This window comes from Delphinus delphis, chromosome 16, assembly GCF_949987515.2.
Source record: "Delphinus delphis chromosome 16, mDelDel1.2, whole genome shotgun sequence".
NCBI classification, from domain to species: domain Eukaryota; kingdom Metazoa; phylum Chordata; class Mammalia; order Artiodactyla; family Delphinidae; genus Delphinus; species Delphinus delphis.
In genome coordinates this window covers 13,942,288-13,967,767 of record NC_082698.1, presented here as the reverse complement: position 1 = coordinate 13,967,767, position 25,480 = coordinate 13,942,288, and the positions used below count along the sequence as shown (strand labels likewise).

General features: G+C 50.6%; 1 protein-coding gene across 1 annotated transcript in view; it reads right to left on the bottom strand.

Moving 5' to 3' along the window:
* HSPA12A (heat shock protein family A (Hsp70) member 12A) overlaps positions 1–25,480 on the bottom strand; it is a 68,300-nt gene that overhangs the window by 28,870 nt on the left and 13,950 nt on the right. The window contains exons 2-3 of the mRNA XM_060033544.1: positions 4,316–4,401; positions 2,622–2,749 (exon numbers count right to left, since the gene is read on the bottom strand). Coding sequence (XP_059889527.1) covers positions 2,622–2,749; positions 4,316–4,401 — 214 coding nt within the window. The remainder of the gene's footprint in view (positions 1–2,621; positions 2,750–4,315; positions 4,402–25,480) is intronic.

Sequence of the window (25,480 nt, the reverse complement as noted above, 5' to 3'; positions counted from 1 at the left end):
GGGAGGAGCCGTCCAGCGGAGAACCGAGCCAAATGGCCTCGGTGGTGAGCAGGTGCAAGGAGCCCCAGAGGTTTCAAGCATGGGAACCTGGAGGAGACAGTGCCCCTCACAGATGCCAGCAGCCCTGGCCAAGAAGGAGGCAGGAGGAAACGTGGAGAGCTTTATTTGAACGTTCCGGCATTGAACTCCCAGGAGGGGCTTGAAGATACAAGCCTGGGGTTCAGAAAGAGATCCAGGCAGGAAACAGACCTGGGCACCCCCATACTGGGGGAACAGTCACAGCAACAAGGTGGGTGAGAGTGCTGACGGGAACCGTGAGGAGGGAAGGAACCCTATCCTGCACATCTATATGCTGAAGAGGACCCAGAAGTGGGGAGGGGTGGATACAGACAGACGGGCAGGCAGATGCGACGGGATTACGTCCTGGAACTGACGGATGGGTGTCATGGAGCAATCAGAGGGTAGGCTGAGCCCCAGCAAAGCTTCCTTCCTTCTCGCAGATAGAAGGAAGGAGAAAAGTAAAGAGTAGATGCTTCTCCCTCCTTCAGGGCCACGGCAGAGACGCCCCGGCTGCCAAGAGGCTCCACGAGGAGACCCCCCCAGGTCCTGGCTCAGCAGCTGGCTCTGGTCCTGCCACTAAGCACACGACCCCTACGAGCAGCCCCCGATAGAGACACATGCCCGAGAGGAAGCGCACCTCTCTCCCTGGCCTGCCCTCCTGGGGAGGTGGCTGTACTCCTGGATGGGCTCTCACCTGCCCCTGGCATCACAGTCCAGACGGAGCGCCAACCTCCACCTAGATTTGCCACACAGATGAGGCTGGAGTCATCCCTGGCCGGTTTCCCAGTCAAGCCCCATGAGGATGCAGGCTTCTACCCAGGGAGCCAAAGTCCCCGTGGTGACCCCACCGAGACGCACGGGGGAGCAGCAGCTCAGCTAGACACTGGCACCTGGGCCAGAGGCGCGCTCCACACCTTTCGGAAATGGATTTTCCATTACTATTAACACTGACATTTTCAGTAGGTAATGGACTTCCTGAGGTTTTGCCCTTCAAATTTTTAATCCTTCATTCCTATTTAAATACAAAAACTTACACTTTCTCATTCATAACTCTGTCCGTCTGGATCATGGTTATGTTAATATGTTCTGACTGAACTAAAATTCAGGTAGAACCTCCCTCCAGAAATCTCTACGATAACGACGATAATGTCCCTGGAGACCCTGCATCTGTGGGTGTTTTGTGAGAATTCCTCCCCAGCAAGTTCAAAGTTGTTTTTGCTCTTTTTTTTTTCTTCAGTTTTCATTGTATGACTATCCCTTCGAAATAACATTTCTTAAAACAACTAGAAGCTGATAAATGTTGACTCTAGCTTTTAATACAGAGCTCTTTTCTTTCCGAGGTTCCCACCTCGGGAGACGGCAGAGCGGACCCGCACAGCATCTGTCCCACGAACCCGAGGCAGAATCTCGGTGGTGACTGAACACCGAAGGCTCTGCTGCAATCGGGGTTCTCTACTAGAAATGGCTTTTTGTTATTTCCTGATGAGACGACACCCACGGGTCTCTGAAGCATCTTAGGACACCCAGTTTTCCAGAGGAAAGGCAGGGCCTAAATCAAGAGTGGGGTAGGGATCACATCTATCATGACTTATGTTTCAAACAGCACTCTCTATAAAAAATGCTAAGATCTTATTCTGGGAGTGATAACTAAATTCCACAACGACCAGCTGAAGGAATTGCAAAGCCCCTCACAATGTATCTTCAGAGCCATCCTTGGATTTGGAAAATCAGGGTGATAAATCCCTGGTTCCCAAAGCTTTGAGTGGCCAGAGCCTGCAAGAAGGCGTGAGCCAGTCTTGGGGAGCAGGCACTGGTGCCAGGATAGACCAGGGTCCTCGCAGACAGCTGATCACACGTGGATGGGGTAGACACCAGGGCTGCTGTGTGCATGAGTGGGGGGGCGGGGCGGGGGGAGTGGCCCAGGAGACCCAGGGCAGCTTCAGGGTGAAGTTGGCTGAAATTCACCCCACTCTGCTTTTCCTCAGGTGCTTCCCACTTCCGATTACTGTCATCTCAGGACTTCCCTTGAAAGAGCCAGCACCTTCCCTGCTTACATCTTACTACCTGCTAAGTGCTTGATGGGAAATCTCGTTACATTTGCACACACACTCTGTCAAGCAGGTACTGCCATTATCCCCATTTCACAGATGAGGAAACAGAGCTTTAGAAGGTTCAGCAATCGCCTGAGGTCACACAGTGGTGAGTGGAGGCCTGGATCTCCTCCATCACCAGCACCTTAAAAGTCAGCACCTCTTGCCCAGGCTGTACGCTGGAATCACCTGGTTTCAAACATACTGTCCAGGTCCTTCCCCAAACCAAGTCAGAATTAAAGCAACACATTGACAGACCAGGAACCTGGAGCCCAGAGATCAGAAGTGGCTTGCCCCAAGTGGCATGGTGAGTTTGGGCCAAGCGGGGCCAGAATCCAGGACCCGCCGACTACGTACCATTCACCTGCTCCCTGTACTAATCCCTCTCCCCTCCCCCAAGGCCCTCCCTCAAGTCTCCATAGTTACAGCGACCGGCGCCAGCACCTGCCCCTCCCTGCCCACAGCACTCACCTCATTACATGGATGCACTCTGGCTCCTTGGTGAAGCTGTAGGCATAGCCGCTGGATGTGGTCCCGAAGTCGACAGCCACCACCACGAGAAACGTCTGCTGCTCAGAGACGTTTGGGTCGGCATCGTTCTGCAGATAACCGAGCGGGGTACAGGGAGTGGGTGGGGCAGTCAAGCCAGGCTTTCAGAAGGGCTCCACCCTGCCCTGCTGTGTGCCCACTGTAGACAGAAGCATACTGCACATTCTGGTTCAAGGCTGCCATGTGGTGAGTCCTGGGGAGAGGGCAGGCTTTCTCAGCCCCTACCTGAGCAACTCAAGGAGAGATGGAGGTGTCTCCTGAACAAGGGCCAGGCCACTGGGGAGGGCCCCTGCCGACACTTGCCCAACACTCCCTTTATCAACTGTGCACAAACGTGGCTAATTACGGAAACTCTTCCATCTGGGCTGGAACCCCAGTGGTTCCCTGAGTGACACCCCCCTCTGCCCCCCATTGCCCTCCCCCAGTCCCTGCACAGATCTCCAGACCCTGCTCAGCTGTGCCCTGTGCACCTGCCAGGTGACCCCTCCACCTGCCCGGGCGTGTCATGCATGGATGTGGGGCTCAGCATACCAGGGACCCTGCCCGGTCCTGCCATAGACATCATATGACCCTGCTGAGTCCTGCCCCCTTGGGGCCTCGAGCCTTTCCTCATCTGTCAAGTGAGTTGGTCAGGCCATGACAGACTTCCAAAAAATCCTTTAAGCAAATGTAGACTTTTTTTTTTTTTTTAACATCCACAGAACTTCAAATTATACCAATAATTTTTGGATTTGAAGAGTATTGGTTAGAGCAGGGGGTGAGAACCCCACATGTCTGGCCTTTCATCACACTGCCCCCCATCCCGTTCAGCTTATCCTGAAGTTTTACAGGGAACCCTCGGGGTACAGAGTTTGAAAACCACAGGACCCAGCTGTTAGGTGACCAAGCCTCTCAGTTTTCCCAAGCCTGAGGGAGTTCCAGGATACAGGACTTTGCGTGGAAACCAGGATGGTTCCAGGAAAACCAAGACAAGCTGGCGTCCCTACCTAGTGATGGCTCTGAAGTTCTTCTCAGCAGGGTCTGCTTTGAGGCTCTGAGCAGCTTGTACAAAGCCGCCCTTTCCTCCGGGTACGTCTCTCTGGTTGGCTACATGTAAATCCCTGGAACGGCTGCCCCACAGTATCCACCTTTGCAGTGAGGGGCAGGGTGGGAGCAAATGCCCAGCCTCCAGCCCCCCGTGCTGCCCAGGTCCTCTCTCTCGGGCAAGCTGGTGCAGAAGCCATTACAGCCACAGCTTTTGGTCACGGCGGTTAACTACAGTGGAAAAGCCACTGCATTTCACTGACTCACCCGCCAGCCCAAAGTGGCTGCTTCCTCCCAAGAGGATGCCTCGCAGTCTCTGAGCCCTGAATCTTTGAAGAGCTGCTCCCACCCTGCCTGCTCATGTTACCCACACCCAGGCCAATGGCTCCAGGAGCACCATCCACACCGTGGAAAGCCTTTGCTGACCCACAGTGGCGAAGGGGCTTGGTAAGGCTCACGGGGCTGGTACGAGGACAACTTAATCTCCACCATGAACGTGAGGAGCCGCTCAGAAGCCCATCACGTGAGAGGCGCCTCTGAACGCAAAGTAATCAGCACACATACCCCCCTCCCCACACACACACATTTCTTACCACAGTGTGGGAAGGGGACAGAGGTGTTATTCCTGTGTCCCCCAGACTCCGGGCTGGAGATGAATATGCAGATGTAGGGGCCATTTCTGAAAGGAAAGACAAGTGCGCTCCTTAGAGGTGGTGTGGACTGAGCCGGACAGCAGCAATGCGGGCTGGGTGGCTTTGCTCCTGCAGGGACTGTTGCCCCTGGAAAGCCAGCTAACGTGGGGCGAGGCTGAACTCCAGCCAGAAAGGTAGGGTGTCTGATCTGTCCACCCCCTTATTTGATATTTAAAACTTGACCAAATGAGACGCTCCTTTTATCACAGTGACCACCAGGACTCTCCCTATGTGCCAACCAACTCCCACTTAGCAGAGAGGCTGCCCAGTCCCCACATCGCCTTGGCACCTGGCTCATGCCCTCTGCAGAGCTGGTCCTTAGCCCAGGCGCCAGTATGGACCAGAGGAGCCTGTAGCCCCCTGAGATGATGTGCAAATTTTTCATGCATTTTCTTGGAAGGGCATCCACAGCTGTCAGGTTCCCAAAGGAGTATGGGACCCCACCCCAAAGATTAGCAAGCCTAATCGTAAGAACAGAGGACAGGAGTGCGACTTCCAGAAATAATTCCCTTGCTTTGTGGATGCAACACCTCCTCCCTCCCTCTGGCACGAGGCCCTGCCAGAACAAGGGGAACTCATCTCTCTTCAGTGATGCTGAAGGGTTTTGACATTCAATTTAAAAAAACAAAACAAAAAACATAGCAGAAAGACAGACAGATTAGCATTCCTGGGTCCCCCAGTCGGGGCCCTGCAACAGACACGCGATCAAATCAGAGAAGAGCCAACAGCCAGGCAGCATGAATAGCATTTTGTCGATTCTCCTACTGCTCTTACAATTACTCAGGCACAGACATTTGTTCTGAAACCTTGCCAGAGCCCCGTGGCTCTCCCCCAGGGATGAGCACCCAAGGAGAAGTCGCCCTGTCCCTGGTCAGTGCTGGAAGCTCCACCCACTCTCCCTGCCCGCTGCCCAGGACCGACAGGGCCTGCAGGGCAGCGGAACAAGCACTGCAGGCTCCCCCTGCAGAGGTGCTGGCCAGACCCTGGTCACCAACAAATCCCAGGTACCATCCAGTACGTTCTGCAAATACTGCTCCATTCAGTATATAGACTAATACCTGACGGGGAAAAAAACGGGTAATGTGCTACAACAACACCTGTAGTCAAGGAAACCCAGAGGGTATGAGGTATCTGAGAAAGACCTGTCTGCTTCTAGGGAAGCACTAGGAGTGGCTCCGTCTGCCTCTGCTTGCCAAATCACTTTGGTTAATCCCACGCGCTTACTGATTTTTTTTTTTTCCTGCTTAGTGAGAACTCGAACAGCATCATTACAGTGGGCACCAAATGGGTTGAGGGAATAAAATGAATCATGAAAGAGTGAATATGAAGCTTCAAATCTGCACAGCCACCTCCCCAATCTGCAGGCGTATGCTCCCTCTCCTCCTGATAAGGCGCAGTTCCAACCTCTGGGAGAAAGGTTCAGAAGCAAGTAAGTACAGAGGCCATGAATCCACTGGTGGGGCAAAGGACTTAAACAGACATTTCTCCAAAGAGCATACACTAATGGTCGATAAGCACGTGAAAGATGCTTAACTCATTAGTCATTAGGGAAATGCACTCATTAGTCATTAGGGAAATCAAAACCACAGTGAGATACTGCTTCACACCCACTAGGATGGCTCTAATGGAAAAGAAAAAAAGGAAATAACAAATGGTGGCAAGGATGTGGAGAGATTGGACCCCCTGTATATATCTTGTGGGAATGCAAAATGATACAGCTGCTGTGATAAGCAGCTTGGTAGTTCCTCAAAAAGTCAAATATAGCCTTACCATAGACTCAATTCCACTCCTAAGAATTCCACTCCTAAGTAACTACCCAAAAGAACTGAAAACAGGGACGCTTGTATGTACGTGTTCACTGCAGCATTATTCACAAAAACCAAAAAGTGAAAATAACCCAAGTATCCATCAACAGGCAAATGGATAAACAACATGTGGTATATCCATTCAATGGAATATTATTCAGCTGTAAAAAGGAATGAAATTCTTACACATGATACACCATGGATGAACCTAGAAAACATTATGCTAAGTGAAATAAGCTGGACACAAAAGGACAAATACCATATAATGTTTAGAACAGGCAAATTCATAGAGACAGACAGTAGATTAGAAGTAGCCAGGGGCTAGAGGGAGGAATGGGGAGTACAGAATTTCCATTTGGGGTGATGAAAAATTTTGGAAAAAGTAGTGACGGTTGCACAACATTGTGAATGTAATTAATGCCACTGATTTGCACACTTAAAAATGGTTAAAATGGTTAAAACGGCAAATTTTATGTTATATATACTTTACCACAATAAAAAAATTTTATTAAAAAAAACTTGCTCGGGGCTTCCCTGGTGGCGCAGTGGTTGAGAGTCCGCCTGCCGATGCAGGGGACACGGGTTCGTGCCCCGGTCCGGGAAGATCCCATGTGCCACGAAGCGGCTGGGCCCGTGAGCCACCCTCTCTCCACCCGCTACCTGCAAGGCCTGCAGCCATGTGTCCACATTTGCACAGAAGGTTTTGGAAGACACCGAATGTCTAATTGCCCAGAAAATCTGGTGCCGGCAATTAGCAAACAAGCTATTTATCTGCAGACAAACCATCCACCCCGCTGTCTGCTTGGTTCTAATTATCCCATCACTCAGCCCTTCTCAGAGCATGTCCTGCTGACTTGTAAAATAGCATGTGTTGGGCCACACACTGAACACATGCCTTGGGCCCCCAGAGGACTCCAGGGAATTTGAAGACAAGAACCAAGGATGTTTTTTGGTTCTCCCTGTACCTCCCTCCCACCCTGCCTCTGGTTCAGTACGAAATAAATCATTTGACTTGCTGATCACTCAGCCAGGCCTAGAGGCAATTGAACTTCATGGATTTTCTCCATTAGAAATTAAAATGCAGCTACGTTGTGCGATGATTTAAAACTGATTTGCACAGAAGGTATGGAGGAGTAACATTTTCATAGACATTTGCATATCATGCACACCCACATCTATAGCTCTCCAGATCCCAAATCAAAGGTAATTCACCAGTTAATGGGCGCTGACCCTCCACAGAAATATAAAGAGCCTGCAGTGATAACTTTGTTATCAAGCTAATATTTCTCTATTTAACTATTTAAGATGTCAAAAAGGTGCTCAAAAATTTTTAGGGAAAAGAATATGGAAAAGCCTACTTTAGCCCCTGCGGGATGTGAGAAGTTTCTGGTGTGCGTATAGTCCCAACCAATCTTGAGAGCTTTCATTCAACAGGTAAGTGATTAAGAATAAACACAGCAGGGTCAACAGAATATTACCTATTGGTCTATGGATAATTGACAGATCTAAGCTAACAGACAAGAGGAGAGAGTTGATACATGGAACGTCTATATGTACAAGGTACATGCTGTGTGTCCTGGCTACCAATTAAACCTAGGCCATTATCCACAGTAAGAAACACCAACTGTCATTCATTGTGACCCTGTTTAAGTTTCTCTGTAAAGCCAATATAATAACATCTGCCCCATGACTGCTCCTGCCTATCTGATATTCCAGTTCAGTACACAGAGTGTCCTGGGCACATGAGGAGCAGAAGAGAAAGGCAAAGCTAAAAGCCCAAGAAGAAGAGAGATTTTTAGAGTCCAGGCTTGGAAGAGAGAAAGGAAGCTGATGAAAAGAAAAGGGATACTCACCTGCGGAGGTAAGGAGAGAAGACTGGTGAAAGAGATGAAAGGAAAATGCTCTACCAGAAGTGTAGTCAAGGGCAGAGCCGACGGATCAGGGAGCTTTAAGAAATACCTAGTCCGCCGTTCCCACAAGATTAAACAGACACTCAAAGCATCTTCCCATTTCAAGCACTAAGTTACTCTGAAATGCGGTAACGCAGAGGGGTTTGATGATCTCACATCACAGAATCAGAAAAACAAGGAACACTTCAAGAATGCAAACTGTCAGCCACAGAATCAAGCCAAGGAGGAAGAGACCGGAAGCTTCCTAGAAAACCAATAGAAAATCACCTTCAGGTCTTCTTTGTCATTCGTTTTAGATGATTTACCATTACTTATGTCTTATATACTTACTGTATATAAGTAAGTAATCTTTATTATATAGAAGTATATAATCTTTTTTAGTTTAGTAAATATAGAAATAGATACAGGTGTTCCTAGGTTCACTCTTAACCTGGGACTCAGCCCACGAAACATTCTTCAACCAAGTCATTTAAAAAATAATTTTTGCAGCAAAGAGGGATATATAAATAAATGAAAATATTTATGCAGCCAAGTAGAGGAGATGAACAAGTAAAAATAGGATTCAACCAACAAGTCTCCTGCCACAGGATTTTTTAGACCCCAAAGCAGAGAGCAGAGGAGAAACTAGTTGAACTTGTGAGGTTAATACTCATCACCTGCCTTAACAGTGTAATAATTAAAATACAGGCTTCATCAGGGTTCCTGCTATAAAACGTGAGACTTGTAAAATCCAGACACATTCTCATTTGCTCCTGGCTCTCATGGCTTTAATCAAAGCAGACACTCCTAAAATAAAAAGTAGTTTTAATAAGAGAACCTCAGAGACAGCCATAATCATGAACTTGCTCGTTGCTCTCCTCTGCTGGAGACGTTAGTCAGCAAGGAGCTGTGAGCAGAATCGTGGACTTTCTGAGATACATATCAACTCGATCCTGCTCCATAAATACAACATTTTAAAAGATGAAGACGGAACCATTGGGCTGACTTTATTCTACAAGGCTCCAGGCTCATGTGAAATGACAGGTGGTCTCAAACAATGGAGACTCCCCAGCTTTTTCAAATAGGCCTCCTTGCTAGCTTTCAGATTTATGTTCTATCAAACAAATGCTCAATTCCAAAAGGATTTTTAAGGTCCGGTCCTTATGATTTTTAAAATGCAGTGTATGTGTTCATTTCTTTTCTCCTGCTAGCCATGAGATAATAGGTTATTTGCTGACAGTTGCCTAAAATCAGGCCATTTGAAAAAAGCTCTCCCTTTCTCTCTCCTTATATGCCCTCCCTGTAGTGTCATCTTTGAAAATTGATCAGCTCAAGGTCATGTGTAGGTTACTGGCAAATATCTTTTAAGAAGGAAAATTTAAAATTCTTATTACCCTATAACAGGCTGCATGGCTAGCTGAACTAATGCATTATTACCGTAAACTGAACTCCCATTTCAGTAAATAATTTATGGGGTTTTTTGCTCAATCACCATGGTTGATGTCCAAAGTAAATGGAAATTTTATTGGTGTGAACTGAGAGAACCTCCTGACTTCAAAGAACACTGAGTATAAAATAGCTGCTCTCCAAATGCTAAATAACAATTATGGAAATGAGCATTTATTGTGGCAGAAACCACAGCATCAGCACCAGGGGGCTGCGTCAGGCCCATCCTGACACTGGACGGCAACTTCCAGTTACCGTCCCCATCACTAAATGGATTAGGAGATAAGATACCCCAGTGAGAGAGAACTGGGGCATCGGAGTTTCCCCGGAGACAGTGAGATCCCCGAGTTCCTGCAACCTCAGTCCATGTGTGGTGGCCGTTCACAATTTCTCTCTTCACCATAGGTTCACAGGAACATGCATGTTCAGGCAGCTGCTGGGGGCGGTGAGGAAATGCTTTCTAGACCAACAGGTCTTCCTACTAATTTTCATGAATTATATTCAGGATCCACACAGCCTCTGCCCACTGGGACCCAGCATTTGAAGGGGCTCCACCAGATCACCCCATACACAGGATAAAGATACTTTTGTCCACCCAACTTCTCTTTCACAGACTCTGGGCTCATCTGGGCAAGGCCATGCCTTATTTCATCTTTGATTCCTCAGCTCCTGATTTGTCACAGGCACTCAGTAAATGTAGGGTGGGTGGATGGATGGATAGGTGGTTGGGTGGGTAGATGGATGGATGGATGGGTGGATGGGTGGATGGATGGATGGATGGGTGGTTGGGTGGGTAGATGGATGGATGGATGGATAGGTGGTTGGGTGGGTAGATGGATGGATGGATGGGTGAATGGATTGATGGATGGATGGATGGATGGGTGGATGGATTGATGGATGGATGGATGGATGGATGGGTGGGTGGATGGATGGATGGATGGATGGATAGCTGGTTGGGTGGGTAGATGGATGGACGGATGGGTGGATGGATGGATGGATGGATGGGTGGATGGATGGGTGGATGGATGGATGGATGGGTGGATGGATGGGTGGATGGATGGGTGGATGGATGGATGGATGGGTGGATGGATGGATGGATGGATAGGTGGTTGGGTGGGTAGATGGATGGACGGATGGGTGGATGGGTGGATGGATGGGTGGATGGGTGGGCGGATGTTTCTAACGTGTGCCCAGAAGTGGACTCAGTGACTATCCATATACTTGGAGGGTCACTGAGGTCTTTCCCAACTGAGGCATCAACCCCCGAGTCAGGATATTAGTAACACCTTTCCTGAGTTACCTCCAACAACGTGGGATCAGCTCTCAAATCACCCCCAGACCGGCCTCTCTCCTCAAATGTCCCTTTTGGTTGGTGCAACCCCCATAGCTCCCAGAAGGGAGGTTTCCTAGGCTTCTCCCTCCCCTCTCATTGCACTCCCAAGCCCTGTCATTCCTACTTCTTAGCATCTCTCACAGTCACCCTCTGCAGCCTCACCACCACAACCTTGGTCCAGACCCTGCTGACCTTTATCAGGGCTCCCACACAGCCTCTTAGTCTCCCCACTCTGAGTCGCCCCATCCAAGTCACGCTCCTCCGCAGTCAGAGCCATCCGGTCAAAACTGAGGTCTGCTCACGTTATTCAACCAGGCCAGGGCCTTCTATTCCCATCCCCCACTGGATAAACCTAGCACACAGCTAGCATCCAGGCCTTTAAAAGTCCACCCTGCCTCCCTCTGCAGCCTCATCTCTCTCCATCGCCCCCATCCCTGGCTCCACCCAATCCTTTCACAGGCCCTGGAACATCTGTGCTCAATCCAGCCTCCAGACCCCTGCACACACTGTTCCCCTGCCTGGAGTGCACCCCACTTCCACCCCCTCCTCCGGGGAACTCCACCTCCAAAAGTCAGTCCCCTCTGTTTGAGGGAGAAAAGCCTTCTCTACTCTCTCGGTACAGAGGAGAGAGGAACTTCTTCGTCAGTGTCTGGGGACTGACTGGCAAAACCCAGACTTGCGGAAATGCTAAGGACAGCAGCCAGGTTTCATCAAGAAATAAATTACAGGGCTTCCCTGGTGGCGCAGAGGTTGAGAGTCCGCCCGCCGATGCAGGGGACACGGGTTCGTGCCTGGGAAGATCCCGTATGCCGCGGAGCGGCTGGGCCCGTGAGCCGTGGCCGCTGAGCCTGCGCGTCCACAGCCTGTTTTCCACACCGGGAGAGGCCACAGCGGTGAGAGGCGCGCGTACCGCAAAAAAAAAAAAAAAAGAAAGAAATTACAAGGAAAATACAGGGGAAAGAAGGAGGGGAAACTATAGATTAAAGGGTCTCTCGAACTTTGATCAGAATCACCTTGGAGCGCTTATTAAAACAAATGTGCTGACCCCACCCCCAAAGTTTCTGCTCCAGTAGGTCTGGGAATGCTGGGTATCTGCATTTCTAATGAGTTACCAGGCCACCTGGGTCAGCCCCAAAGGCTATACCTTAAAAAGACACGTAAAATACAAAGTAACTCCAGTCACTGCAACACTTGGATCTTTACTGGACCATGATTCAAATGAACAAAAAAATTTATGCCATTTATGAGACAACTGGAAATGTAAACACTGACCAGATATTGATAATACGAAGAAATTATTGTTAGTGGTGTAATTATGTAACTTTTAAGAGTTTTTATCCTTTAGAGATACATTCTGAAATATTATCAGATGAAACAATATGATATCTAGGATTTTCATCAAAATAATATGGGATATTAATCCTTTGTCATTGCTTCATTTGCAAATATTTTCTCCCATTCTGAGGGTGGTCTTTTCGTCTTGTTTATAGTTTCCTTTGCTGTGCAAAAGCTTTTAAGTTTCATTAGGTCCCATTTGTTTATTTTTATTTCCATTTCTCTAGGAGGTGGGTCAAAAAGGATCTTGCTGTGATTTATGTCATAGACTGTTCTGCCTATGTTTTCCTCTAAGAGTTTTACAGTGTCTGGCCTTACATTTAGGTCTTTAATCCATTTTGAGTTTATTTTTGTGTACGATGTTAGGGATACAGCCACTATAGAGAAGGGTATGGAGGTTCCTTAAAAAACTAAAAATAGAACTACCATATGACTCAGCAATCCCGCTACTGGGCATACACCCTGAGAAAACCATAATTCAGAAAGAGTCATGTACCACAGTGTTCACTGCAGCACTATTTACAATAGCCAGGACATGGAAGCAACCTAAGTGTCCACTGACAGATGAATGGATAAAGAAGATGTGGCACATATATACAATGGAATATTACTCAGCCATAAAAAGAAACGAAACTGAGTTATCTGTAGTGAGGTGGATGGACCTGGAGTCTGTCTTACAGAGTGAAGTAAGTCAGAAAGAGAAAAACAAATACCATATGCTAACACATATATGTGGAATCTAAAAAAAAAAAAAATGGTTCTGAAGAACCTAGGGGCAGGACAGGAATAAAGACACTGACGTAGAGAATGGACTTGAGGACACAGGGCAGGGAAAGGGTAAACTGGGATGAAGTGAGAGAGTGGCATGGACATATATACACTACCAAATGTAAAATAGATAGCTAGTGGGAAGCAGCTGCATAGCACGGGGAGATCAGCTTGGTGCTTTGTGTCCCCCTAGACGGGTGGGATAGGGAGGGTGGGAGGGAGATGCAACGGGGAGGGGATATGGGGATATCTGTATACATAGAGCTGATTCACTTTGTTAGACAGCAGAAACTAACACACTATTGTAAAGCAACTATACTCCAAAAAAGATGTTAAAAATAATAATAATAATACGGGATGTTAAAAAAATAATAATAATAGTAATGTTAAAAATAATACAGGCTGTTAAAAATAATAATAATAATACGGGAGGGGAGGGACAGAGATTAAATGATATTGGCCACAGATTGATAATGACTGAACCTGGTGACTGATTCGTCGGGGCTCAATCCATTATTTGCCCTACTTTTGTATATGCTTTGAACTTTCCATGATAAAAGAGTCGGTGTTTTAATGTACCAGTTTCATGTCCATCTCCCTCTTGTCAGGAGGGCAAGAGGATATTTTTCTCGTCCTGTGTATCAATCAGAGCACCTGGCCCATCCACGGTAGGTAGGTGCTCCAGACATTTGTCAAGCGAGTGAATGCGCTAGTAAGAATATATATTCATTTAAACCGATACACGAGGCCTCTGAAGGCCTGGGAAGGTTTCAGACCTGGGTCACCGGTGGGTGAGGGGTACAGGTTCAGCTGGCTTCTCTGGAGGTGAGACTGTTGGGACAGCTCTTGAACGAGTCTGAGTTTCAGCAGAACCCACCTGGCCCCCTTGCAGGTAGCAAAGCAGGTGTCTGACCACCAGCTGAGTGGCTCTAACTCTGAGGCGGGCTCCAGCAGCCCAGCCTCAGATATGAGGCCCTCCTAGACTTTGAAACCACCTCTGTAAACCCAGGGCCTCAGAGGAGGCAGGGGGCTGTCCCCCACCCACTGCTGGATCCCTCCATGTTCTGAGAAATGGGGAGATGCCCCTGCAGACAGGCAGGGTTTCTCTAAAGACCAGGACACACCCTTTTTGCTGTGTTCAGACTCGCTGGGCTCCCAACTCCATGTGGAAGGGATGAGAAGCCTCAGTGAAGGCCTTGGCATCTCCTCACCCCCCTGAAGAATGGCCAGGTGCAGTGCCAATGTCAGCTGTCACCCTGGGACCCTTTGTACTGAAAGAACAAACGCTGAGGCCTCCAGAAAGGGAGGTGTCCTGAGGGGACCGGGCTGCAGGAGCAGCACCCTCCATGCTCAGGCAGGGCAGCCAGCTTGGGCTGCAGGGTCGAGGGCCATGTCTCCCCAGAACCGGGGCAGCTTGAGAACAGGAGCAAAGCTGAAGCTGGCTCCTTAGCTGCAGTTCTTAAAGGAAAGTAAGGAAAGCAAAATGGCTTCTGATGATGGAGAACATGGCGTGGCAGGTGGAGAAAGCGGAGGTCTGGACACGGGCTTGTGAGCCTGGAGAAACTACCTCACCTCTCTCCGGCGCATCTTCTCCCTCCATGAAGTGGGAATTTGGATTCTCAGGGCCTCAATCACTGTGTTGCAATGAGCAAAAGAGGTAAACCCTCAGAAATATGGAACAGTCCGGGATAAAAGGATCGAGGAAAAGGAGTAAGTCTGTGAATAAAGGTGATGAATTTGTCGTGGAACGTATTTCATTGATGTAACCGTGGAAAACACAAATGAAGGTATTCAGGCAACTGGAAATGCCTATGCATTCCAGGGAGAAACGTCTTATTCTAAATTCAAGTTCTTCCATTAAAGCTCATGCTTTGTGTCAATATTACCAAACTATTTACATGTGATTGTTATTTAGTGTATCTGTTCAATAAATATTGGTTTAAACATTAAAAAAAAAATCACGCAATATGTAACAGCCCTCACCCACCATTTGCTGAATTCCTTCATGGGGTCAGATATTTATGTTTTTTTTTAGTTTAGGCTCTTTTGCAAGTTTATTAAACTCAAATTATTAATTTGAAATTGTTAGAAATGTACTAACTCAGAAATCTATTAGGAAAGCTATCATGGTCGGCACGCACTGAATGCGAATTTCATGCCACGCTAAGAGCTTTACAGGTGTGGCTTGAGAAAGCCTGCTGTTAGGGGCTGGAGGTACTGGCATTCTTCCACTGGATGGGCGAGAAACATAAGGCCTAGAAGGTTAAGAAAGAAGCCCACATTTTTAGGATGCGGCCCGGCTGGATTCGGAGCTCGCCACCTCTGAGCCTGTGCCCCACACAGTACCCAACACCAGGTCCTGCGCAGGTATTGTTTCTCTTGAAAGATGAAACTACGAGAGAGGTGTTAGTGTTAACTTAAATCCCCATTTCACAGGGGATTGGCAAATAGTGCGGGGGAGGTCAGGGGATCACAATCACAGGGCACCCCCAAGCCCCAGTGGCTGTCTCTGCCTCCGGGCTCAGAAGACGGCATGGCTCACCCTTCCTTTGGCTCCGAAGCCGCACAGTGTTCTCCATTTCAAATGCCATAATTCTTCAAATCCAAATATCAGCGTGGGGAGGAGCCATGATAACACAGAGGTTCAGAGTCAGGAAAGCCTGGCCTCAAATCCTAGCATGGCCACTTCCCAGAGGCAGGCCCTGGGGTGAGCTACTTAGCCTCTTCCAGCCTGTTTTCCCACCCCTCCTGGAAAATGGGGGGGAGGGGAATCATGATGATGGTGATACATTTCATAGGATCACTGTAAAATAATGCATGAATAAATGAAACAATATCTATAAAACCTGGTGCATGGCGAGCACCTGATAAATCATAGATGACATTTATCATTGTCACCATGATCATCATCACCACATCGGTCCACCTGCTGTTGAGAGAAAGCACCCACGTGCTTACACCAGGGGACAGAGCTCCCACTTACGCACAAGGGCAGCAAATGCATTTTCTTTACATTATGCTTCTCTGGGCTGCTTAATCAAGGATAAAAAGTCTCACCAGACAGAAACTTGGCAAATGGGACCCTCAGGAAAACTCAGTGATGGGAAACACAAGGGCCTTGCTGCCGTGGGTGAGGGAGACTGTCTGGCCCTGACTTCCCGCTCAGGCCACCTGCTCGCCTCAGGGGCACTTTCAGAATAACCACGGAGACCCTGGGAAGCCACGTGACCCTCCGCGCCAGGCAATAAACTCAGGCTTTCCTGTCCTCTGCGATGAAGCACATTTTCGAACTGACCGGGTAAATGAAGAATCAGTCTCCCACCAAGGAAAAGATTCCACCTGCCTAGGCACCTGGAAGGCCAGGGTTTAGACTTCCCCAATTTCTACCGTGAACAGCCTTGGGATGGCTCAGCCCACAGAGGCCATGGCACAGCTGGCGCTGACGGTACTGAGACTAAAGCCAGGGGCAATGGCATTCCAGCCTGTTGGTCTCCCCCGGAGCGGGATCTTTCCCCTCCCAAACACTCATCATCTGTCCCTGGGGAGGGGAGAGGGAGAAGCAGAACAGGAGATAAGGGATGGGGACACAGACAGCTGGTTCACCCCCTTCAGCTGAACCCTCCTGATGAGAGAAAGCTGTACCACCTCCAGGCAGGAAGGGTTGCCCTTAGCCCGCTTGTACCCCAAGCCAGAACCAGAGCACAAACCTCCCGCACCCTGCCGGTGCCTGAGAGCTGAGGCTCGTGCACGTTACAGATCCCTCCGAGGAGCGTCTTAATGGAAGAAATGTCCCAAAACAGCAGCGCAGTTTGTGCAATGCGCAAAGGCACCGCCTTGAGGGCCATCACCCAAGCAGGACCGCACCCACCCTTAGGGATGGGTGCCGTTTTCTTACCCCAAAGGTGCCCTTCCAAGTCATGAACTAAAGGGCTATATCACCTAGAGTGAGCACCTTTTTCCAATTTTTGCACCCAGAGAAGATCTGTTTCTAATTCATCTAAAAGCACCATAAAAGGCAGCCATAGCACTTAATAATCTAAAAAAAGGAAGGAAATGCCTGGAGAGGTACTGAGTTCCCCATCACTAGAGGAGTTCGAGTTGAGGCCAGGCAATCACTTAGCTGTAGAAGAGCAACAGTGGGTCAGAAAGAAGGAGATGGGACTCAGGAGGAGTGGAAACCAGGCTGTACGGATTGAGGCATTCGACCAAGATTCACTGAGCACTGCCTGCCGGGAGCTGCAGAAGCTGTGCAGCACTGCGGTTAAGCGCAGGGGTGCTGGGCCTGGGGAGGCTGTTTCAAATCCCAGCTCAGTTATTTATTGATCTTGGTGGATACTGCGGCATCCACCCCAAATCCACTTCTCCCTTCTTAACCAAACCCTATTTTACATGACTAGGGGAGGGGTGACCCTGCCCCAGATCCAGGGTAGATCCTGAGTAGTCTGAACCAATCATGGCAACCCCCTTCCCCTTCCAATGATGGACATGGGAATGGCTTTGTGACCCACAGCTCTGGCTGATGGGACATGAAGGGAAGTCTGCCGGAGGCTCCTGGGAAAGAAACATCCTGACTCTCAAGGGAGCCCATGAGGCCAACACCTGTGGCTGCCATCCTGCCGCCAGCCCAAGATGCAGTCAGCATGGAAAGACCCTCCATCCATCCTTCAGTGGGTCCATGAGCTGCCTAATACCTGCCTTGGAGCCTGCCAGACCTCTGGACTTCCCATTCATGGTCATAACTAATTTCCTTTTTCTAGAAACAAGATAAAGTCAGTTTTTCCATGCTTTGCAGCTAAAAACTGATGCAAAGCTGTGCAATCTTGAACAAGTTACTAAGCTTCTTTGTGGTTCAATTTTCCTTCTGTATTAAATAGAGATGATAACTCTTACCTCCTGAGATTAATGAGGATTCAATAAGAACAATGCAGGCAAAGGTCTTAACAAGTGTAGCTATTATTCCTCACAGTGTCTCATTTTATCTTTACAAACAACCCAATGAGGTAGGAAATCGGTAGATATTAGCCCCATTTAACAGCAGAGGAAACCAAGGCAGAGAGAGGTTAAGCATTTCCCTAAAATCTCACAGCTAGTAAGTGCCTTTCTCTAACGCCCAAGTCCCTTCCCTCCACCACGTTCCAGCCCTGAGGTTCCAGGGGCCCTGAGCCTGGCCTGAGCCTGTACCACGGAAAACTTGCAGCAAAGAGCAGTGAAAAATCAGATCTCTGGAGGGAGGGGGGATAGGGAGGGACTACTAATGGATATGAGTTTCTTTTGAGGGTGATGAAAATGCTCTGGAATTTGATAGCGGGGATGGTTGCACAACCTCATGAATATATTAAAAACCACTGAATTGTAGACTTTAAAATGCTGTGTTTTATGATATGTGAATTGTATCTCAAGAAAAAAAAAAATCAAAGAGCTGCAGGAAACCACACTGTAAGGACAACTGTCTCCTAGCCCACCGCCAGGATGGCTGCCGACGACAGCTAGGCCGGGGGCAACAGCTGGCACGGGCCTGTCCCCAGACACCCTGCTCTTTAGCAACACAAGAGCGTGGGCACAGAGCAGCGTCAGTGCCTCAGGTCACCAGCTGTGTCTTCACTTTTCCCCTAGATGCTCTGAAGCCGGCTGGCCAGAGCTAAAGGGCCAGGAGACTCCCAAGGGCCAGGCGTCCTGACAGCGAGCTACAGACAGGGGGCTTGTCGGTGCTTCTCCCCGGATAAGTAGTTTCAAGGGATTCTGGAATAAATGTCAGGAGAAGGTGCCTGATAACCTAGCCACACTAGCCCTCAGCAGGAGTCACGGCCTCATCTTAGCAGGAGGGCAAACTGCATCAGCATTAAAACATTCTTCTGTTAATTATTTGCAAGTGCCCACTGCCTGAGCCTGGGTCCTAGGCCAGGAGGTGCTCAGGAACCTGCCTGAGAAATTCCTGCTCCCAAAATACAAAGGAAAAGAGAAGAGAAATGCCACAAGGGGCTCAAAAGAGCCCCTGGGGAGGTCAAGCATGGCCCATCCACTGCAGCCTGAAGGGAGGCTTCCAAGGGGGTGACCAAATGCCCTCCAGCACAGGCAGCCTGACACCTGTACACAGACCATTCCCCACACACTAGGCGAAGGCTTCATGTCAGCTGGAAGGAAAGAAAGTCCATTCAGAGACTTTTAAGACTGAGTTTAAACTCCCTAGTTCTTACTCTTTTTAATCAAAACCTTCACTGATGGACTGACCTTCTTACAAAAATGTAATTAGTAAACTGGGTTAAGATATTGATTAACTTTAGACTTTGCTAAATTAAGTATACATGGCAAAATTTCAAGAGTAACTACTCTTGAAAGGAGTTGAAATCGAATATCTAACTTCCAAGCAGTAACAGGCGATAAAAACAAAGCAAACTAGTGGACAATTCCCCCAGGACCGAATTTGCTCAAAGCCTTTGCCAAAAGAATATAAAGACCACGTTAAGGTACTTTCCTGAGAATGGTGCTTACTTCCTCAGGCTACTCCACAGAGCAGGGGGAAAAACCCTAAGCCACCAGGACCCAGAGGCTCCCCCAGAGCACCCCATGGCCCACCTAAGGCCAAGCAGCTGTGATGAGGCCCACAGAGCCTCCCCACTGATACACCAGACCCAGCTCCCGTCCCAGAGCGAGCAGAGGCTGAGCACCAAACTCTGATCCGTTTTTTAATCTGCACTTCAAGCAAGTCAACTACAATGAAAACCAAACCAAACCCAACCCTTGGGGTGAATCACAACAGCAGGGTAAGAGCAAACAGACCGCAAACCCCTGCCAATCCCCTGCAATCCCCGTATCTCCCATCCCTACCACGCAGAAAAGCAAATGCGAGTCCTTCCAAATCTCCTGAGCTGAGGTGGGGAAGGCAAGCCTCAGAACCATATGAACCGCAGGAAATAAAATGCATATTATGTTTAGGGCCCACAAGGAGGCCACACAGACGGCCCCAGATGCCAGACAGTTCAGATGCAGCACGGGTGCCCACACCCCCTGGTGCGGGCATCAGATTCGTGCATGAGTATTCAGGACACGTGACCTCCCAGGACCCCTGATTCCAGCCCCTGCAGGGCCCAGATAAGCAAGAACCGAGGTCCAAGGAATAGGACTTTGCCCCCTAGCCGCTACCTGTGGATGGCCAGTTGCCCAACCTCGGGCTTAGGAAGCCGTCTGGGCCTCCATAAGCCCAGGGCGGTGTTCCTCCGGCTTTCCATTGCTGCTGCACTGCGGGCCTGTCCCTCCTGGCACCCGGGCCTGCCCACTGCGCTAAGTCTAACCGTGCACATGAGGGCTTCGGGCCTCATGGTTCTCCTTAACAGCTCCGTCTGCAACTCAATTAGTCAGGGGCCATCTCCGCTTCAGAGCAGAATGCTCCAGATGCAGAGTGACCAGCCTGCCACCCCCAGGCACAGCCCCACCCACTGAGCCGGGAATGTGTGAGCACAGGGCAGTGACCTCCAGGAGGGGCCCACGGGAATGCCTCAGGCTGGGAAAGTGGCAGCTGGTCACAGGGACACCCACCTGGGCCCGTACTCCCCGCCTCGTCTCCCTGCCCCTCTCTCTCCACATACCTAGTCTGGGAAGGTCCCAAAGGTTTGGACACAAGTCTGGGGACAGTCTGCATTAGTGAACAAGAAGACTTCCGGAAGCTAAATGTGTAACAGGGAAGCAGGCAGGGGCCCAGGGCGTCACTTCAGCATTTCCTGGGAAGTCCGTCAGCGGAGTGGACGAGGGTCCCATCCCCCACCCCCCCGTGTGCCCACACCCTCCTCTGCCCCATCCCCATTGGGCTCCATTAGTCTTGTCTAGTGGATATCCATCACATGGGTATTTAATTTATGAGAATCCGACTACGAGTTCTCAGGCCACTACAGAGCAAGTGACTTCAATTTAAATACTGTAATTAAGAACACCGGGAAATTCTATCTTGCCCATGAACTCTTTATTAGACACCATGGTGAGTGCCATGGGGGACTGAGGTGGGTGGGCAGCCCCAGGGTGATGCTGTTTGGCCTTTCGAAGGGCAAGTTTGCTGAGTGGACAAGATGGGGAGGGAACCCCAGGCAGAGGGCAGAGCACGAGCAAAGACAGAGAGAGCAGTGTGGAGAGCTACCCAGAGGCCTTGCACCCTCCCTCCCGGCTGCCCCCAGCTCACATCACATCACAGCCACCAATTTCATCAGGTTACTCCCAGCCTCAAGCACCTGCTGTGGCGCTCCTCTGCCCTTCATATCAGACCTAACGCTTTAACCAATCAGACAGCTCCATTAGCGCCCGCACCACTGCCGCCCCATCATGACTGCCCCCAGACAACCCCCTGCACCAGCTGGGCTGTGTTCTCTGCCATCTGGGAAGCCATTCGCCATCCCCCAGGCCCTCTCGTGCACCGGTCTGCAGGGAGAAAAGGCCCCACTCACCTTCCCGTGGGGGGAGCTGACCCTTGTGGCTGCCCTCCCACCAGGCACAGCCTTGAACTACTCTTCCAGGAGTGGGGAATGGGGCCAAGGACACAGAGTTAGCTGGGCTGGAGGAGGACACCTGGTTCCACCCGCACCAGCTCTGCCACAGACAGGACTCTGTCCTGGGCCTCAGTCTCCACAGCTGCAACCTGGGCTAACGACTGCTCCCCCTCACAGGGCTGCGTGGAGACGGCAAGGGAAGACCTAGGAGAAAATGACAGCCCCGAACTGGGTGCAGAGCAGGTACTCAGGAAGCACAGGCCCACCCACCGTTCTGAGGCCCAGAGCGCACACCTGCTGACTGAGGTTTGCCACCTACATTTCCACCGGAGGGCCACTTACTCCCCTGCCCTGGACCAGAGGAGGCCCCCTACCACCACGTGTGCGTCCCGGAAACCACTGTGGGCAAGAAGGGTGGCCATCAGCCTCCGGTGCCCAAGGCCAGCCAGGCTGACCCACGCTCGTGCTTCACAGCCCCAGCATTTCTGCTTGAGCTGAGCATCCCCACCCTGTGACTCAGCAACTCCACCACCAGGATTCTACCCAAGAGAAATACGTACGTGCCCCCAAAAGGATCTGTTCCAGAATGTTCACAGCAGTTTTTTTTCATAATCGCCAAAAACTGGAAACAGTCCAAACATCCATCCACAGGAGAACGGATGAACAAAGTACGGTCATACGATGGCCACACAATGAAATATGACTCAGCAATAAAAAGGGAGCAAAATCCTCTACACCCAACAACAGGAACAAACCTCAAAAGCACTGTGTTGAATACAAGACCCTGGTCATGAAAGAGCAGATGCTCTAAGGTTCCATTCATATGAAGTCCAAGAACATCTCAGATGAAAGGTATCAGAACAATGGTTACCTCACAGGGTGGGTAGATAGAGACCAGGATGGGGCACAGGGAACTTTCTGGAATGATGAAAATGTCCTGTATCTTGCCTAGTGTGGTGGTTACACAGCGTATCAGCATCCTATTACTGCTGTCATAAATTATCACAAACTCAATGACTTAAGAGCAGACAGTTCTGGAAGTCAGAAGTCTGACACGAGCTAAAAATCAAGGTGTCGACCGGGCTGCGTTCCTTCTGGAGGCTCCAGGGGAAAATCCACTTCCTTGCCTTTTCCAGCTTCTAGGGGACACCTGCACTCCTTGGCTTGTGTGCCCTCCCCGCATCTTCAAGGCCAGCAGCAGAGTGCCTCCGAATCTCTGACTCTGGCCCTCCTGCCTCCCATTGTCCCTCTGCCCTTATAAGGACCCTTGGGGTTACACTGAGCTCACCCCGATAATCCAGGATAATCTCTCCATCTCAAATCCCTTAATGCAGTCACTTCTACAAAGTCCCTTTGGCCATGCAAGGTAACATATGTGAATGTTCCAGGAGAGTAGGACGCGGACATCTTGAAGGACCATTATTGGTCCTTCAAGTATATGGATTTTACATATGTAAAATCCACGAGCTACGCACTTAACGTGTACGCTTTACTGTATGTGAATTCTACCAATTATAACAGGAAAGAGCAAACAAGAAGGGCACCTATAACCTGGGCTGTAGATGTCTCGTCCCGGGCATGGCGCTGCAGGTACCATCTCACTTAATCCTCATACCCACCCTGCACCATCAACTGCTTTCTCGCAACGGAGGCGTGAGGAGAGAGAAAACCTCGCCTGCAGCTGGCAGGAGGCAAAGCCAGCTTGAATCCAAGCTCTGCCTGCCCCCCAAGTCACCGAACACTCCTGCTACGGGAGAGGCCCTTTGATGCCCCATTGTTATTGCCATGTGAGTACTAGAACTTTCCCCTAACTCGGTTCTGAGAAAAACAGTGGGATGAGAAAAGAAAACTCAAGGTAGGGACAGCAGGGGTGGTGGAGGCTGCGCACTGGAGACCCCCTGCCCTGTCCAGAGGGGTGACCGTGCTTTGGGTCCACCCAACAGAGGAATCAGAAATCCAGATTTTTAGGTGAAATCTCTCATCCATTTTAATTACAGGCAGAGTTCAAATGGATGAGCAAACCTTTGTCCACAGGCCTCCGGCCAGCCACCTTGCACACCCCTCCCACCTGCCCCAGCCGCAGCCTCGCCCCTCAGAACCCCGCTCTGCTCTCTGCAGGCCACGGGCACCCGCGGGGAAACCGACAGAAGGACACAAAGCTGCTCCGGTGAGAAGGGACCTGACCGCTCCTAAAGGGAGCCCACGAGGCAGCTGTAATGAGGCCTCCTGCCTGCTGGGAACGCACACTCCAGCGGGGACCAGAGGCCCCGTTCCTGAGATCCCTGCTGCTCCCACCACTAAGGGACCTGCAAAAAGAAGGTCTGGGGCTTCCAGGCAAATTTGCCGTTTGCCCACCTGAGGGCCCCTGACCGCACCTTGATAGCTGGGGCCCAGGCCACCTGTGTCCAGGTTCAAGCAGAGCTTTGCTGAGCCATCCACAGCTGGGAGCCCAGGCACCTCAGGCAGCACCCGCCGTGAGCTCTAGGAGGAGACAGCTCGGTTACTTTTCCAGTCCCCCCGCCTCTCGTGCCCGCGCAGAGCCCTGCACCTGGGCAGTGCCCAGCCCACCCTGCTCCCTGGATGGTTGGTGGTGTAAGGGAGCCAAGGGGTCTTGTGGCGTGGCTTTCTTGCCGAGGGGGCAAAGCATGTGAGGGAGTGTTACAGAAATTATCCAGGACAAGGGTTTTTGAAGAACACAAAAATCTAAACTCGGAAGCCATCAGGCCGCCTCCCCACTCTCTCCCGTGGGGCCTTAACCAAGAACCACCACCTTTAGAGCCTCTGTGTCCTTGTCTATACAAGGAGGATAACACCCCCTTCCCCAGGCACTGGGTTTTATGAAAGCACATCTATCGGTTCTGTCTCACCTGGCCTGGTAAGTCTGGAAGGCTGGACACCCAGCGGTCAACAGGGGCTGCTCTGAGGGGTGTGGCCCTGGCTGTTTCCTCCTTTCTTCCTTTGGATTATACTTTCCGTGATGAACATGTAGCACTTTTGTCATGAGAACCAACGTTACCTTGGTTTTTACCCAGTCCCTGCCCAGGACAGAGCGAGGACAGAGGAGACTGGGCAGGGTGGGGGGAGCAGGGTGTGAAGCTGGCCTTCACCCAGCAGCGCCTGCAGCCTCTCCGCTACTGCTCAGCCCCGGTACTGGTCCTGCCCGAGGTCCCTGCCTGCTCCTCTGCTTCCCACACCAGGACCCCCAGCCTCCACCAGCTCCCAGAGATCGCCCGGCTCCCGCACCCTGGGGCCACGCTCTGTCTGGCAAACCTCCCCAGCGACCCTATGGAGGAGGCTGTACCTCTCAGCTGCATCCTAGACATGAGGAGACAGAAGCTCGGGAAGGCTTCCGGTCCTGCCCAAGACCTCACAAGGAGTACGCTGCAGAGCTGAGACGCGCACCCGGGACTTGAGCTGGTCCCACCATACCACGCGGCCCTCCAGAGCTGAGCGCTCAGCTCAGGGACCCACCTGGAAGGAGCTCTCGAACTGCCTTGACCTCTTGGCCTCCTCCAGGCCCAGGAGAGGAGCTCTACTTAGTGGGTTTGCTCTGGCTCTAACACTCGACCCTCCAAACGTCCCCAGCTGTCCCCTGCCTGAAGTGGGCCATTCTTGGTGCTGAGACAGAAATCTTGCCACCCTGCGGGGGGGGCAGGGGGGGGCTTTCTGCTTGGGTCGCAGGCCTCGCCCTGAGCTCCTAGGTCCTGGCTCCACCGCAGGGCTCCAGCCCCTCCAACCCGCACTGCCCTCAGCTTTACTCATGCACCTCCTGGTAGGAGTCCTGCTGTTCGGTCCCCAAATCTGGGAACAAGCCTGGAGCTGGCACTGTGCATGGGACGGCCACAGGGCCCCCCCATGGGCTCTGAGCCCTGAGGGTTCAGCTGGGGGTCGGGGGAGGCATGAGGGGGGTCACCTTTAATTGTAAGCATCTTCACAGATGGAAACCAATTGACAAATTCTTCTCTGAGGGTGAGGCAAAACCAGTGTGAGCACGGGGAGAAGAGTGGGGAGGGAGGCGC